Genomic DNA, 16,838 nt, shown 5'->3' with positions numbered 1-16,838 from the left:
CTGATGAATATTTCTTTAGTGATGTAATTTTGCAGAACTGTGCTTCTGGTCTGTTGAAGACTTTAGATACACAATGAAGACTTTTTCTCTAATACTTTTTAAGTTTGATGATAAAATTGAATTGATTTTGCACGTGTTCAGTTACGTGTCCAGAAAGCTGCATTTAAACTTAAAAATCACACGCAGTTCTACTTAAACTTCAGTGTTTCTGTCTTGGGATATGTCCACAGACTCTGCCTGTGTGAAAACTTTGGCAAAACAAATCACGCTTCAGTATTGAAGGATGTCAAACCGAGAGGCTTGAAAGCAGAATCGTCTCTGTTTTGACCCGGCATCACTACAAAGAGGTGTCACCTCCGTCTGTCATGCAGTTGACCCCGCACAACAGAAGCTGGGGGTGGCCTTTCTCCGCGCTGCTTTTAGCCTGTTTGTCGGATGAGCTCAAGCATGAACCCAGGCTCATTCACGGCTCATGTGGAGCCGTAAGGTGATAGCAGTGTCGCGGAGGTGAGCGACATTGCCATCATTCATTCCATCACCACTCCACAGTGTCACCTCTGGTGCCTGTCGATACCCAGTTGCTGCATGCGTGTAAAAACGGCCTGGTTTAGTAGTCTCACACACATAAGCAAAAGCACACAAAGACTCGGAGGCGGTCATCTTTTCTGACTCCTACTGATTAAACTGTGTAAGGCAGAAGTTCAGGGATTTGCATCTATATCCCGTGATCACCTTCTCAATATCTCAGAATCTAACCCCCCCCCCCAAAAAAAATGCAACGTGTTTTGCCGGCAGCTGTACTTTAGGGCGTAAAACTGAAGTGGTACACTTCTGAACACCAGATTTGAACATTTAGATACTTGTCATTTGCTTTTAACACCGAGTTTCTGTTCATATTCCATGATCTTTCCTCCTGCTCATTTTCCATTATTCTGGTTCAGGTTTTTTGATGTTGGTAGACAGTATACTGAATGTAACCTACAACCATTCTTTCTGTTAGTATGCTTAGTGGCTGAGGTGCTGTTTTGTCTGCTTGATTATGGAGACTTTAAAAGTGTAGCAAAATCAAATATTACAACAAATTCAATAAGTATAACCTATTGTAGGTGACACATAAACTGTTTTATTTGATGTAGCTTAAAGGAAGTCTATCATTTTGAAGTGAACATGTTTGATATATACAAATTAAGTGGCTACTTATCTTATGGTATCTTTTTTGTCAAATACATGGCTGAGAAGTTTGTCTCTCTCACACACACACACACACAGACACACACACACACACACACACACACACACACACACACACACACACATACACACACACACACACACATACACACACACACACACACACACATGCTTGCGGTGGTGAGGAAAATATACCCTTCATGTTCCAAACAGGCCAGCATACCTTCATAACTGAAGGCAAACCAGAGGAAACATACCTTCGTTTAGTTAGCTGCAGGCGGTACTTAAACAGAGAATGATGTTAAGTGTCTTGCTCCGGAAAAATTAATTATTCTTACGTTATTGTTCTACAAGACATAAGGTGAAGATGTGGCAAACAAACAAACAAACAAACAAACGACAACAAAAAGAACAGTTAGGGCACTATAATGTTGAAATGAAACTGTAACACTCTGTACGGCATTCAGATATCCATTCTAGAAGCATTCAAGCTTAAGTTTTAGTTATTTTTGTAAACACAAAACATAAGTTGTCATATTTATATATACTGGGGTATTTTCATTACCTCTGCAGAGCAAGAAATGGTAGTAGACACACATAAATACATGTGATCATACAGATAGCTTTTCCACCATTAGTCAAATAAGAACACCTCGTGTCCCCACTGTATTTATTCCATGATACATAAGGGGTTTGGTCCTTATTGTATCCAGTCACGTTGCAGGGCCTCTCCAGACCATCCTGTCTCCCCTGAGGCTTATAAAGGCCTTCTCTTTATCTTTCCCAAGAAAAAAGAGCCAAATTACCAGGGATTATTGCCAAGCCGCGTGGAATGTGAGGCGTAGAATCTCTAATTCAGGGAATTCCCGGGTTTGAGGCAGAGGTTTGCAGGCTGTCCTTATCTGGGATTAGTATAGAAGGAGACAGCAGAGAGTGTCAGGCTGGGCACAGGGGTAAAAACATGGCGCTGTTCATTCAGCATAGCGGGCAGCTATGGGAGGGGAGGCATAGGAGCACATCGATTGGAAACTGCTTGAGCCACCGCCGCCTGAGACTTTTGGTCCGTGCCGCCTCTCATGTTAACCGTTTGTAGGCCCTGGGGCACATTATTTACTGGAGCGTTGGAATTGATGGTCTACTACCTGCCGTTATCACGCCTTAGTTCCTGATGATCCCAGGTATGGAAATCATGCATCTGATCATACATCTGCTTGAAAGCCCATACGGACTCGGGCGTTGTGGGGCCAGTGCGGCCGTCAGTTGCAGCTGTGTCTGATCACTCTTCCAGACTTCCCTTCCCTGGGCACGATCAGAATGCCGCAACATGACTGTTAGAACATTTTCTTCAATGAAAGATGAACATGAATTCCGTGTCCAATCTGCTCGGACCGCGGGTGAGACCCTGTTCACCAGCTCCGGTGGTTCTCTGTCATTCCTCTTCCCAAGTCTCCACACTGCGGGCCGTTCTTAAGGACACGTTATGTGTCAGTTGGGCTAAAGCGGCCAGGACTCGAGGCAACTTGAGGTAAGAGCTTCACTTCGCTCCAGAAGCTCGAGCCTAGAGGTGTTGGGAAGGATGAAAATGAGTTCTATCACCCCAGCTTCTCAAGGAAAGACCCCGACACTGTGTGTGATTATTGTTGCTGGCGCGCACATGGGGCAAGTGCAGACACGCCTCGGCGTTTTGGCGTGGCGCTTGGAGCCGCTGTTCCCAGCTATTCCCCTCATAGTCAGACAGCGCGCCTGAACACGCCCCGCACCCAGCGCATCCTTCCGCACAGCGGCACACAAGCACACACACACACACACACACACACACACACACACACACACACACACACACACGCATACGCATATATACACATACACCCAAACACACATACATATACATACACACACACACACACACACACACACACACACACACACACACACACACACACACATACGCATATATACACACACACACACACACACACACACACACACACACGCATACGCATATATACACATACACCCAAACACACATACATATACATACACACACACACACACACACACACACACACACATACGCATATATACACATACACACACAAACACACATACATATACATACACACACACACACACGCATACACATATATACACATACACCCAAACACACATACATATACATACACACACACACACACACACACACACACACACGCACACACACACATACGCATATATACACACACACACACGCATACACACACACATACGCATATATACACACACACACACGCATACACATATATACACATACACCCAAACACACATACATATACATACACACACACACACACACACACACACACACACACACACACACACACTGATCACCTTAAGGGCTTAATTAATATATAGCATGCACTTAAACACACCCATTATGGTAGTTAAATGAGTGTGTCTTTGCAACAGGCTTTTGCCCTAAAGTCTATGAAGTCCATCTGATTGGCTTTTTCAGTCTTTCACCAAAACTACACTCACATACTTTTTCTATAAAATGCTGACTATGTATTACAAATCATTTCTCCCAGTGAGAGTAGGTATGAGAGTGAATCATGAGGGGCAGAAATTATTCTTTGATTATTTAATTTCAAATTGTAACCAACCAAGTTACCAGCAGTGCAACTTTATGACACAAACACACACACATACAGAAAGCATATCACAATAACAATTTATTAATCATTTTTAAAGATTCACTTTATCACACTCGTGTTTTGGAATCCTGAGACTCAAATCCCCGTGAAATCCCAGGAGGTTCTGGGCTGGGATCAGCAAGACAGTTCCAGAGTGCTGTATATTTCTGGAGCTTAATATTGGAACTTTTTGGTGGAAAACAACTGTTGCACAACCTAACTGTGAATGCATGTTTAAACATGCTTTCTATCCAATGGGCTCCAAATGCAATCAGCATCCTGAAATGTATGGAAATCATCTTGGCAGCCCAATGCCATGCAGAGTCGCCAGGGAGGGAGCTGTGTCTGATAGGCTGGGGCATGCACAGAGAGCTGTCTGATTGGATGGGGCATGCACAAGGAGCTGTGCCTGATTGGCTTGGGCATTCACAGGGAGCTGTGTCTGATTGGCCGGCACATGCACATGCACACTCTCTTGTCATTGTATACATCTGAAGGGTGACTGAGCACACGTTGTGGATTTGCACAATCAAGTGAATTAGGTCACGTGACATGAGGAAGACGAGCAAGGCACTTGAGGTCATGTTTTCAGTCAGACTCTCACTCCTGGATGACACAATTGGGAATCGTATATGGCCCTATTAATATTGGCTACGCAGTTAAGTATTTGCGTATGACACCACTTACTTGCCGTAGGTTGTAACGGTTTAATTGATCCTTTCTTATAGCTTTGAAGAAAAAAAACATCTGCCAATCATTTCTTTTTTGGGGGGGGGGATGCCATTTTCTCACGGCATTCCTGAGGTGGGAACGCGATGGTGGAACGTCGGCGAGGCATCCTGCTACCTCCGAGGCTTCAGCATAAGAAGCTTGGTTTTTTTTTTTGGTTTTTTTTTAAATTTTCACACAGATTTGGTGAGTTAACCGAATTTGCAGGCGGCGTGCTGTAACTTGCCCACGAGCCCGTCAGACACATCATTATCGCCCGGGCCGAAAGGCCTGCCCGAACCTGTACCGGTCCGACGCTCACTTTCTCCCTCATCAGACACCACCGTTCTCTGTGATGCGTGTTCGTTTCTCTGACTCTCATTCCTATTTGCTTTCCCTCTCTTAATTTTCTTCTTCTCCACCCCCCCCCCCCCCGCTCCCTGTCTGTGTGATTTTGTATTGCCTGGTTCAGCGTGTTCTCAATTCTTGCTTCAGACGGGGTTGTCAGCTCTTTGATGCCTTTTCTCTGTGATGGCTGTTTACTTTCAAACCTGCCCTGTTTTCAGGACCACACGTGTTGCTCCAGCGCAGCTGCTACCGAATAAACCGTGTATTAGGTCGTTTGGGGTGTGTTATGGCTGCAGTGCTACTGTAGGCCAGAGTTCTCACCCTCATTGCTACTGTTCTCCTATCAAATCCGACAGTCTCTCTATCTCTCCATCCTATCCTGTTTCCTCCTTGTTCTTCTCTTTACTAAATGCTGTGATGAGACTGTGTGTTGGAATAGAGAGAAAGACTGAGGGATTCTGGGGCCGTTGTGAAGGACTAGAATGAAGGAGTTGCGTCACCGCTGGGCATGTTCGGGCTCTTCTCACTGCTCACAGCTGCACCGTACGATTTATGCTCGTGTGTGTGTGTGTGTGTGTGTGTGTGTGCAGGTTTGTGTGGTTGTGTATGCGTGTACACACATATTTTCTTTTGGTTACTCAGGTTAGCGTGGAAATATTCCAAAAAATATTTGTGTGTCTGTATTTTTGCATGTAGGTGTGTGTGTGTGTGTGTGTGTGTGTGTGTGTGTGTGTGTGTGTGTGTATACAGGCAGCCTCGGTGTTTATGCAGCTGTATCTCATAGAGCAATAATCTGGTCTTACTGACCTGGACTGAATAATCAAAGTGTGGGGGGTGGGGGGTCTCTACTTCTCTTACTACAGTACATTGCAATGGAATCTTCTTCAGATACACACACATACACACACACACACACACACACACACACACGTTGGAGTGGTGATGAAATTTCTGTAAATACTGTTGGTATTAAATGAGGTTTGAGGTCAATAGAGAAGAACTGTAATCTGTCTCTGAGCCTGGAGCCTGCGTGATCTTAGAGAGGACTAGTGCTGTAAGGGCAGACACCAGTGAAATAATACACAGGTGCTTTGAAGAAAGAGAAAGACGCCTTGGCGTTTAATGATGCTGAACTGAAATCGACTCGAGCTGAAACTATGTGGAAGGCATCACATCTGCAGATCAGTTTTAACTGCAATGGACTGACACCATCTGATCTGCTCGTACACGTCTACCACTGTTTGGCTCTCAGAGCCAACTCCTTTTGTTCAGTCCGTTAAAGTTCAAAAGCATGTATGGAAATAAATGTACTACATACTTCATAATTTTGGCAGTAAACACCTACTTTGTACCATTTATCAGGCACATCTCATTTTTACCAACACTCACTGGCCCTTTATTAGGTATACTTATGGGGCCCTTTATATGTGGACGATTACAGGCAGTAGCCTTCAGTCCTTTTGATCTCCCTGGAACATTCTCACCTTGGTAGCGACGCTGGCATGGTAGTGGCATGGTAGTCATTGGTAATGTGGTGGATTTGGGCCCCCATGGATAGGTCCCAATTACCCATAACCAGGTGTTAACATTGGTTGCATACCCAAATATCTATCCCCAAATATCTAACCACCCTAACCCCCTAATGGGTTGAGTGGTTGCACAAACAAATATCTCTAACTGTACATCTGCAAGCTGCAGCTAATAAATAGTAAAATAATATGGATAAAATTACACTGCTTAATAGTGCAGTAATACAGTAATACAGTTCACATTTGACAAAGATCTTGGCAAATGATGTCCAAACCGCAGTAGTGTTCACTAAATGTTTTTTTCAGGTTTTACTATGCACTATTATTACAGAATCTGAATCAGATTAATTCAAGCCCACACAAAGCCAGTTGTGTTCCCAGATAGATTCTGGTTTCCTTTGGTGAATATTTGGAATGGCTTTATAGTGTTTGACAAGCTGTGACATGCTATGTGTATGTGTGTGTGTTTGTGTGTATGTGTGTGTGTGTGTGTGTGTGTGTGTGTGTGTGTGTGTGTGTGTGTGTGTGTGTGTGTGTGTGTGTGTGTGTGCGCGCACGCACGCGCAGGAGTGCTTTTGTGTATAATGGTTTTCTCCATCATTAAATACCAAAAAAAAAAAAAAAAGAATTTCTGAAGGACCTTAAGTCAGATTTCCAAAAGAACTTTCTTAAACTACTATCCATCTTGTCTGAACCATCCCCCTCCAACAAATGCTTCTAAGTTGTCCTCCAGTGTAAATCAACGTCTGCATATTCAGCCTCTATAGAAAGCGACCACAGAGGTACGCTGTCTTCTTATCTGCTGATGTGTAGTGATGATGCGTTTAAGTAAGCCGCCCTGGGTGTCTGTTTGCAGTACTCCCCCCTACTGAAGAAACTGTACTGTCAGATCGCTAAGACCTGCCCCATTCAGATCAAGCTGGCTTCAGCCCCTCCGCACGGCACTGCGGTACGCGCCATGCCCATCTTCAAGAAGGCGGAGCACGTGACTGAGGTGGTCAAACGGTGCCCCAACCACGAACTCGGGCGCGACTTCAACGAGAGTAAGGAACACTCCTTCTTTATCTGTTAAAAGAGTGTCAAAGTCATTACCTACACAGTCATAAACTGTACTGTGTATTTTAAAATCAGTTATATGATTTAGTACTGTTGGCCAGAACATTCACTAACTGATGTGTTCATTAATTCAGAGCTTGCATTTCAGAATCTGCTGATAGTAGTACAACGCTTCTGTCCCACCCCTTCTCCTCTGTCCCGCCCCTTCTCCTCTGTCCCGCCCCTTCCTGCGGCTGTCTGCCTCCTGTCCTCTTTCTTGGTCCAGGTCAGTCGGCCCCGGCCAGCCATTTGATAAGAGTTGAGGGGAACAACTTGTGTCAATACGTGGACGATCCTGTAACGGGCAGGCAGAGTGTCCTCGTACCATATGAGACCCCGCAGGTTGGTGACACACCTGCGCACACACACACACACACACACACACACACACACACACACACACACACACCCGCACACCCACCCACACACACACACACACCCGCACACCCACACACACACACACACACACCCGCACACACACACACACACACACACACACATTGGATTACTTGATGAAATACAGGCACAGTTATATAAATATGGGCAATACACACACAACACACATGGCACATTGTGTAATCTAGTGCTCTTCTCAAGAATAAATCTGTTTTATAGGACTGTAATGATATTAAATGCACAAACACTTTATTCTCATAATATAATAACACTGAAAGTTATACTTATACAACGGTTTATAGACATGCTCTGACAGGCCTTAGTCCTGCCCAGTAATTACAGTCTCAGTGACAACACCACCAGCAATTCAAGTCAATCATAAAATCCTCTTTTCACGTGCTGAAAGAGAAGTTAATGTTTGTGCGCGTTAGAGCACTGCTGCCCATGTTAACGCACTGCTGCCATCTAGAGACGAGAGAATGACATTACTGCCTTAAGGTAACTCCAAAGTGTCTATATCAGTGTACAGCACTGAAATATTTTTCATGATTATTCTTAGATTATTCTTAATTACCTTCTTTATTTTGTACTTTGGATGCAGTTTTTATATCTACTTATACATGACCACATTGATTATCCAGTAAGTAAATATAAAACCTGCATCCAGAGTACAAAATAAAGAAGGTAAAATGGATTAAAATATATAGCATTAGTAATTTAATCTACTTTTTGTGTTTTATTTCTCTCTCTCACTCACTCTCTCTCTCTCTCTCTCTCTCTCTCTCTCTCTCTCTCTCTCCAGGTGGGGACAGAGTTCACAACAATTTTGTATAATTTTATGTGCAACAGTAGCTGTGTGGGTGGAATGAACCGCAGACCGATCCTCATCATCATCACCCTGGAGACCAGAGAGTCAGTATTAGTTTTATGCTCTTATTTCATCAGTGCCTGTCTGGCCTACAACTGAAAAGCATTCAGATGCTGTTGGTTCTGATAATATTGCATGATCTTTTTTAAAAGCACTTTATATTCATTACAAACAGATGAAGCCAAAACCTGAGGCTATAAAACAAAAAGCCCACTATCCTAACGACTGCAAATCAGGGCCTTACGCATCGCAGAAACACTGGTCAAACTGCCTTAATCAGCTGACCAGATCTGATCCAACTGCCTTAATCAGCTGACCAGATCTGATCCAACTGCCTTAATCAGCTGACCAGATCTGATCCAACTGCCTTAATTAACTGACCAGATCTGATCCAACCACCTTAATCAGCTGACCAGATCTGAAAGCAAGGTAGACTAGTTCTGAGGGTAACGCCCGTACCGCTTCTTGAGCAGAGGTCTGATCCGCTCCATGTCTTTTTCACAGCGGTCAGGTGTTGGGTCGGCGCTCTTTTGAGGGCCGGATATGTGCGTGTCCGGGCCGGGACCGCAAGGCAGATGAGGACCACTTCCGGGAGCAGCAAGCACTGAACGAGAGTGTGGCCAAGAATGGCACCGCCAATAAACGCAGTGAGTCGAGATGCCTTTCCCCAAGGCAACCCATCATGTCTACACAGAGAGCAGAGGAAATGAGATGAGATGAAGAAATAGACCAACATCCTTCTGTGTTCTGCAGTGTCTAAGATTCAAAAACATTTCTTAGAGAGGATCTGTTCAAGACCTTTTCTTAGCAATGTACGCATTGCGTCACAGACCCTCCTGCTTCACCTGCGCATACTTAATTTGAACTACTTCAGCATCCTAGCCAGGTATTTGGAATTAATCCATGTTCCGCGTCAACAAAACAACCTAAACAGCCATGCAGGAGCTAGCCGCATGATGTCTGGTGTCACCGCGGCACCTCCGCGGAGCTCTTTTCCGTGCGTAGCTGCTACGCATCCGCGGGGCTCGCACCTCTCCCAACAGAACTTCTGCACCTCCCTTCCCACAGACTTCCGACAGAGCCCGCCCAACATTCCAGGCCCGTCCATCAACGTGAAGAAGAGGAGGCACGGAGACGAGGAGATGTTCTACATCCCGGTGAGTGCGGCGGGTACGTGACAGAACGCATAGAGAAAATGAGGAAATGGGATGTTGGCAGGGTGCACTGCATTGGCCTGCAGTGCTGAATCACTAGAGTTACAGGCTACCATCTTGGGGACATTGCTGTAATGTTCTGGGAACGTCGTGCAGGTGCGAGGGAGGGAGAACTTCGACCTCCTGATGAAGATCAAGGACAGTTTAGAACTGGTGGAGCTGGTGCCCCAGCAGCTAGTGGACTCATACAGACAACAACAACAACTAATGCACAGACAGTGAGTACACACACACATACACACACACACACACACACTCACACACATGTATGCACACACTCACAGACACATATAAGTACACATACAAGCATGCATGCATGCACACACACACACACACACACACACACACACACACACACACACACACACACACACACACACACACGCGCACATACACAATCACATATACACACACATTCATGCATACAACACACAAGCACATATCATCTGCTAATCCTCAAATGCGAACATATGTGGAGTTCCTTGACTAGGGCAGCCAGTGGATTTTTCAGTGTATGGCTTAATTATTTACTCCATGCTTTGCATTGAGTTTCCAGCCCGCTGCTCAAGGCCCCCGGCTGGCCCAAACGCGCGCACACAATCACGCATCCGTACCATACGGTGTTGCTCATAGGGGCCATGTGACTTCGCCTTCTTCCTATGGACCAGCCCTGGGCAACATGAGCAAGGCCCACAGCAACATCAGCAAGCTTCCGTCAGTCAACCAGATAGTGGCGCACCAGAGCCAGCAGAACGCCGGGCCCTCAGCCAGCATGGCACACATGGGTAAGAGCCTTCCCCGATGCCTGCGCTCCAAACAAACCCAATTCGTCAACCTGGCTTTCCTGTGTAGTGACCTGGAAGTACTAGTGTACTAGCTAAAAGCAGTAGAATTACAGCACTGCTCAGCTGAACGACCGCTTATCAATCGTTAATCTAAACCACGTTTGCGGTATGCCATGCATGTCCCCCTGCAGGTGCAAACATGCTAGGCAGCCACCACATGCAGTCCAATGGGGACGTGAATGGAGCGCACCCGGTCCAGTCTATGGTGTCGGCGTCACACTGCACCCCTCCTCCACCCTACAACCCAGACCCCAACCTCGTCAGGTACTTCACCCTGCAGTAGCATGGCTTTCCCTCCTCCTCCTCTTACACGTATATGCATACGCCCGCATGCATGCACACCCAGGCGTGCATGCGCATCGTACATGCTTGCATGCCCACACCTGACTACAATAGCATAAAAATGAACTAGTCAAATCGGTTTTTGATGCCGAAATGCTCAGATCATCTCTGTACAGACACAGTGGGCTAAAGCCTTCACCAACATTCAGTCAAACTGGGTCAAAACCTGCCTGCTTCCATTCATGGCTACAAAGCACTGTATTGTCCCTTGTATTTGTGTGTGTGTGTGTGTGTGTGTGTGTGTGTATGTGTGTATATATATATATATATATATATATATATATATATATATATATATATATATATATATATATATATAATGTCATTGTTTTGAAGTGAGACTCGATATTTTGGAGAACCAAAGAGACTTATAGCTGTATGTTGAGAAAGAAAGGAGGAGATTCTCATTTTCAATGTTTTTAAATCCACCTCCATCTGTTTACTTCTCTGTGTACATAATGAAATTTGGAATATTTGTTTTTCTGCTGGTCAGAAAAAGCCTTTATTCCATATTAACCTCTTGCTTGAGCTTTGAGAGGTTCTTTATGGAATACTGAATGGTGTTCCTGGGGTTTTTATATTTCTCAATTCAGTAAGAATTTTTTAGAGAGACATTTTTATAGAAGTACCCATTTGTTTTCTTTAATTGATGCACCACATAAATTTTGTTATATTTAGCTGTTGTTTGTCACACATCTGGACACATATTCCACCTTTTGTATAAGAGCACAAATCACTTTTCTTTTTATCAACAATCCTTTTTGGATGACTTACCCCCTAAGCAAAATAACATAATTGTTAGTGCTTCTCTGGATTAAGAGAGTGATAGAGGAATATCACTATAGACAAAACCATATTTTTTTTAGGAAATATGTTTTATTTCCATGTCTGATTGCAGTGCACTGTTTTCAATTCAGTTGTCACTCCATCTATATAATTTTCCATTTTTGCCATTACGCTTTGTACTTATGTATCACTGGTAAATTAAACGTAGAGTCCGCAAACCTGGCAAAGCATTTATTTATTTTTTTTTGGAGCAGATTAATCAAGAAGATTAATGTGGAAGCTCACATGTGTGACTGACTGCTATGTTAATCTGTGTACTACAATATAACCCAATTACTAAAATCTGAAAGAAAAAAAAATCTGAGACAAATTATTGCTTTACTGTACAGTTAAATTGAATCCAGTTTTTAATATGACAAATAATACAGGAAGCAGGTGCTGTGTCACAGTTGCGGAGCCTACCTTTAAAAATATTCATGTTGCTATAATAAAGGTCCTGTTCCTGTTTTACAAAGCATTTGAATGTTTTTGACTGTATGAAGCAATTTCCTATTTTATGTATTTATAATAAAAGTCTGAATGCTTTACAAAATGTTGTTATGGATCATTAATGCAGCAATATATATGTGATTAAGCTTTGTTTTATTTAGTAAATTTACATTTACACTGCCTACATTTATAAACAAAATAAATTTTGAATGTTAAACAATAATATTTACTGCAGTTCAGCATTTATGCATTAGAAGTGGGCAATGACACAATCATTAGGACTAATAATTTTTCATAATACACTCTACTTACTGTGCATTTGCCTGTTATTGCATATTATACAGTAAGCCTTTAGAATCGTAGAGTAAACTTGTCCTGTGGATTATAAATGTTGTTTTCATCTGGTTGCAATGTTCTCCATGGAAAAAAAACCTCTAGAATTCCCGGGATGCAGCCCCATGGTCTTAGTGGGATTCCTTTTTTCTCTGAACAGCTTCTTAACCAGCGTGGGCTGCCAAAACTGCATCGACTACTTCACGTCACAGGGCCTCCAGAGTGTCTACCACCTGCAGTCTCTTTCCATGGAGGTAAGTGCTACAAGAATCCCAGTTAGCACTGCACTGCATGGGGCCTTAGGATTTGCTGCTATTTTATCCACTGTTCATTCTGCATTAAGTGCATGACTGGTTAGATTTAAGTAGCTCTACGTCAAAAGAAGAACTTATTAAAGCTGGATATTAAGATATGCAGATAACACCATAGTGCAACGAAAATTGTTAATAACTAAAATAAAGAAATGAAATTGGATGTTAAGTTATAAAGTGAGCGTGAAAAGCTAACTCATCTCCGTGCCTCCACCTCCTCCCGGCAATCTCCAGGACCTCGGAGCGCTTAAGATCCCTGAGCAATTCCGTGTGGCCATCTGGAGGGGGCTTCAGGATATGAAGCAGGGTCACCATGACTACGGCCAGCAGCTCATCCGCTCCAGCAGCAACTTGGCCACCATGGCCATCGGGCCAGGTGGTGAGCTGCAGCGCCAGCGTGTCATGGAGGCCGTGCACTTTCGTGTACGTCACACCATCACCATCCCTAACCGCGGAGGGCCCGCCTCCGGGGAGGAGTGGCCGGACTTCGGCTTCGACATGCCTGACTGCAAGGCACGCAAGCACTCGGTCAAGGAGGAGTTTGCCGAGAGCGACGTGCGCTGAGGTCGTGGCCGGCAGCCTCCCGCACAGTGATTGGCTATCACTTTCATCACGCTCCGTTTCCTACTATGACCCAAATCACCACCCTGCCTCCAAGACTGAAATGGACAGATATCATTTGGTTTTGACTTCAGTTTTCTTGTGGTTCTTTTTATAAAAGCACTTCTTTCCTCAGATGAAAGAATGACTTTTTTTGCTTTCACATGTGCCCCTCTCCAGGACCTTTTGTTAAGAGAGCCATTGTGGGGAATATTTTCAACCTGGAGATGATGGCCATCATTTTTTTAAACAACAAACATTAAATTATATTTCATTTAAAATATAATTCACATTAAGGGATATAGAAGATAAGGATGTTTAGGGCCATTTATAATAATTCCTTTGAATATTTCAGAAATGCATCAAAGACAATGTTTTGACCAATAGTGCATGCCATAGCCTAATTATGTATGAAAAAAATCATCAAAACATGGCGATAAATATTTTGGCAGTTTCATCAAATTCTTTCTTTACACATAAACTACACTTAGGACGGGCTCGGTATAAGAACTCTTACAGGATAATGTCTTTAATCATGTAACAGTGTCATAAAGAATCTTTGTCTTATAAGTATTTTATAATGAACTCTTTCTCTGTTACAAAAACATGATGAAACCATGTCATGAGAAATAGGCGAGCCAGTTCTGTGGAAAAACATTTTTAGTGCATTCAGAAATGCCACATTAAACCGGAACCAGTTTCCCCATGTATGCAGCCTAGTATTAAGTGTTACATTGTTTACTTACCACATGTTCATTGCGTGATACTGGAACATTAAAAGGGTTAGACGTTGAAATGTATGTAAATGCCCCCCCCAAACTCCCCCCAAGGTATTAGCCTTGCAGGACAAGGTTTTATTTATCATGCCAAGCTATTATAAATTGTTTTCTGTAATTAACATTTTACAACTGTGTTTTCCATAATTTTGTGTGTAGTCTGTAACTGTTTTAACTGGCTATTCAGTTTAAGACAATAAGAGAAATATTGACCACAGCACTGGTATTAATGTGTCTGGACATAGTGGATACTCAATTAAATAAGTAACTTGTTATATTGTTACTTAGATTTGCTTAAAACTACTGTAAATTTAGTGTATTTAATTCCATGAGATATTCCTTCAGTGGCGCATACTTTGACAGTCAAGAGATCACATAGGTGCTGTTCAGTCCCACAAACAGGCAACGTTGAGCTAATCATGAGGCATAAATAATACAAAGCATTTTCACATCCTATTTACCTGCAAACGTCTTTAGATATAAACAATGATGAACAACTCTAGTGCTAGAGGAATGTATTGGTAAAAAATATGTCTGAACTAAATTTGTTTATGTATGCATTTATGAAATGTCAGCACAGAAATAATCTTCCCAAATCTGGCCTGGATGACCTGATGTACCTCGGTCAGCACGTTTCACAAATGGGGTAATTGATGTAATTGTTCAGTGGTAAAAGGGTTTTAAAATTGGTTATTGCTACATTTTGTCTATAACAAAGCACTTTATTGCTTTTGTATATTGTAAACAATGTAATATTTGGATTAATTGTGATCAGTATTATGTCAGTCATGTCAGATTTTATGAATGTTTTAAAGTTTTTTTAACAAGCAGTAATGTCCATTTTTGTTCATATCCACGTTAATGGAACACAATGTTTGAATTCTGTAAGGTGATTTTTTTATGAATATTAAAGTGTGTGTTATGGAAAATGTTCTTTGTCAAATAGTAAATACTGGAAATGACCAATAGCGAAATGCATGTCAGGTTATTCCAGCAAAACAAACAAACAAAAAACAAAGACAGATAAACAAATAAACAAACAGAAGCAGGCCTGAAGGCTATATTTGGATGTGTTCGGTATGAGAAGTGACTGTCACGAGTCACCACATGACCTGTCAGGTATGGCGACAGGATGCTTGGCCTCAGTGAGTGAGGGAAAAATCAACTTCCAGACTCAGCTGTTTTACACCATTTTCTGCAGTTATCTATGTATGACACATATCAGCACACATGGATAATGCCTTCCCAGGATCCAAAAAAAATTTTGAATCTCATCAAAACTTTTCCAGTAGTTTTGTATCTTGATACTTTACCTGTTTTATTGACAGTTGCTTTGTATACACAATTTGAAATATGTTTGCTTGTAATTCTTGTATTTAAAAAAACAAGAAAAAGTTATATGCTTTATGTACACACATTTTATTTAAGATATATAGTCTGCTGTCAATAATAAAATAATAATATATATTTTATACAGCACTTTTTAGTTTCCATGCCAAATCTCAAAATGTTTTACATATAACAGATTAAACAATAAAGGTTTCTGATGATGATGATGATGAATTCATAAAACAATGTATTAAATATAAAGAGGTATAAAACAAAATAAAATAAAAAACAAGACGGTCAAGATGGGCTATAACACTTATTATATTATATAATACTGGAGACCTGCAAGGAATCCTAGAGCTAGACAAATATAGACCCTCATACAACAAACATAAATTATGTGATTAGCTAGCAAACATAATGAAAACTGCATGCTAAACGATTTGTAAGGAAGGGGTACTCAGGACACACACTGCAGGGGGCCTCAAACTTTGGGGGAGCCCAGGAGGTGATTGTAAATGAAATTTAAATTTTGTGCTATGCCAATGCCGAGCGGCGGACGTAAGCAAAACATGACTATTTCACTGGCTATTGGTAAAAGTAATTTTAAACATTTAAAACATTTTCAACTTTAAAGCAAATCAACACTCATAACTTGTCATCAGTCACTTGACAGCACTTCTGGCCCATAATAAAGAGCCCTGCGCAGTCAGACAAATGCTGCAGATATCATCACATGCCTTAAAAGGATGTGGGAAGTGATCTCATAGGAGTTAATATGACTGCATATGTAATCCTTTCAGTTTTCTTGTTGGGTTACCCAGTGCTGTGGGGCTTTTCTTTCTCAAACGCTTTTTCAAGTTTTACAGGAGTGGTGTGGATTGGTTTTCTTTCCCCTTATTGCCATGGCTAAAGGACAATACAAACCTAAAGTACATTAAAATGTTTTCTGCCAAATGTAGCATGTTATTATAATTTGTGACTATCA

At 42.3% G+C, this 16,838-nt stretch overlaps 1 protein-coding gene across 3 annotated transcripts in view; it reads left to right on the top strand.

The window, feature by feature from the left end:
- The window catches only part of tp73 (tumor protein p73), a 29,507-nt gene extending 13,824 nt beyond the window's left edge, over positions 1 to 15,683 (top strand). For 2 of the 3 annotated variants that reach the window (XM_081702989.1, XM_081702990.1), the window contains exons 5-14: positions 7,323 to 7,509; positions 7,788 to 7,903; positions 8,760 to 8,869; positions 9,330 to 9,472; positions 9,894 to 9,982; positions 10,136 to 10,257; positions 10,673 to 10,824; positions 11,016 to 11,148; positions 12,995 to 13,088; positions 13,380 to 15,683. In XM_081702989.1, the coding sequence (XP_081559115.1) occupies positions 7,323 to 7,509; positions 7,788 to 7,903; positions 8,760 to 8,869; positions 9,330 to 9,472; positions 9,894 to 9,982; positions 10,136 to 10,257; positions 10,673 to 10,824; positions 11,016 to 11,148; positions 12,995 to 13,088; positions 13,380 to 13,709 (1,476 nt within the window). In that variant the 3' untranslated portion in view covers positions 13,710 to 15,683. The remainder of the gene's footprint in view (positions 1 to 7,322; positions 7,510 to 7,787; positions 7,904 to 8,759; positions 8,870 to 9,329; positions 9,473 to 9,893; positions 9,983 to 10,135; positions 10,258 to 10,672; positions 10,825 to 11,015; positions 11,149 to 12,994; positions 13,089 to 13,379) is intronic. The other variant, XM_027011290.3, reaches the window with a different exon arrangement.
- Positions 15,684 to 16,838: the final 1,155 nt, after the last annotated feature.

The sequence above is a fragment of the Electrophorus electricus genome, chromosome 20 (genome assembly GCF_041902795.1).
Source record: "Electrophorus electricus isolate QZ-2024a chromosome 20, ASM4190279v1, whole genome shotgun sequence".
Classification (NCBI taxonomy): domain Eukaryota; kingdom Metazoa; phylum Chordata; class Actinopteri; order Gymnotiformes; family Gymnotidae; genus Electrophorus; species Electrophorus electricus.
The sequence above is the reverse complement of the archived record's forward strand: the minus strand, read 5'-3'. Positions and strand labels throughout refer to the sequence as shown.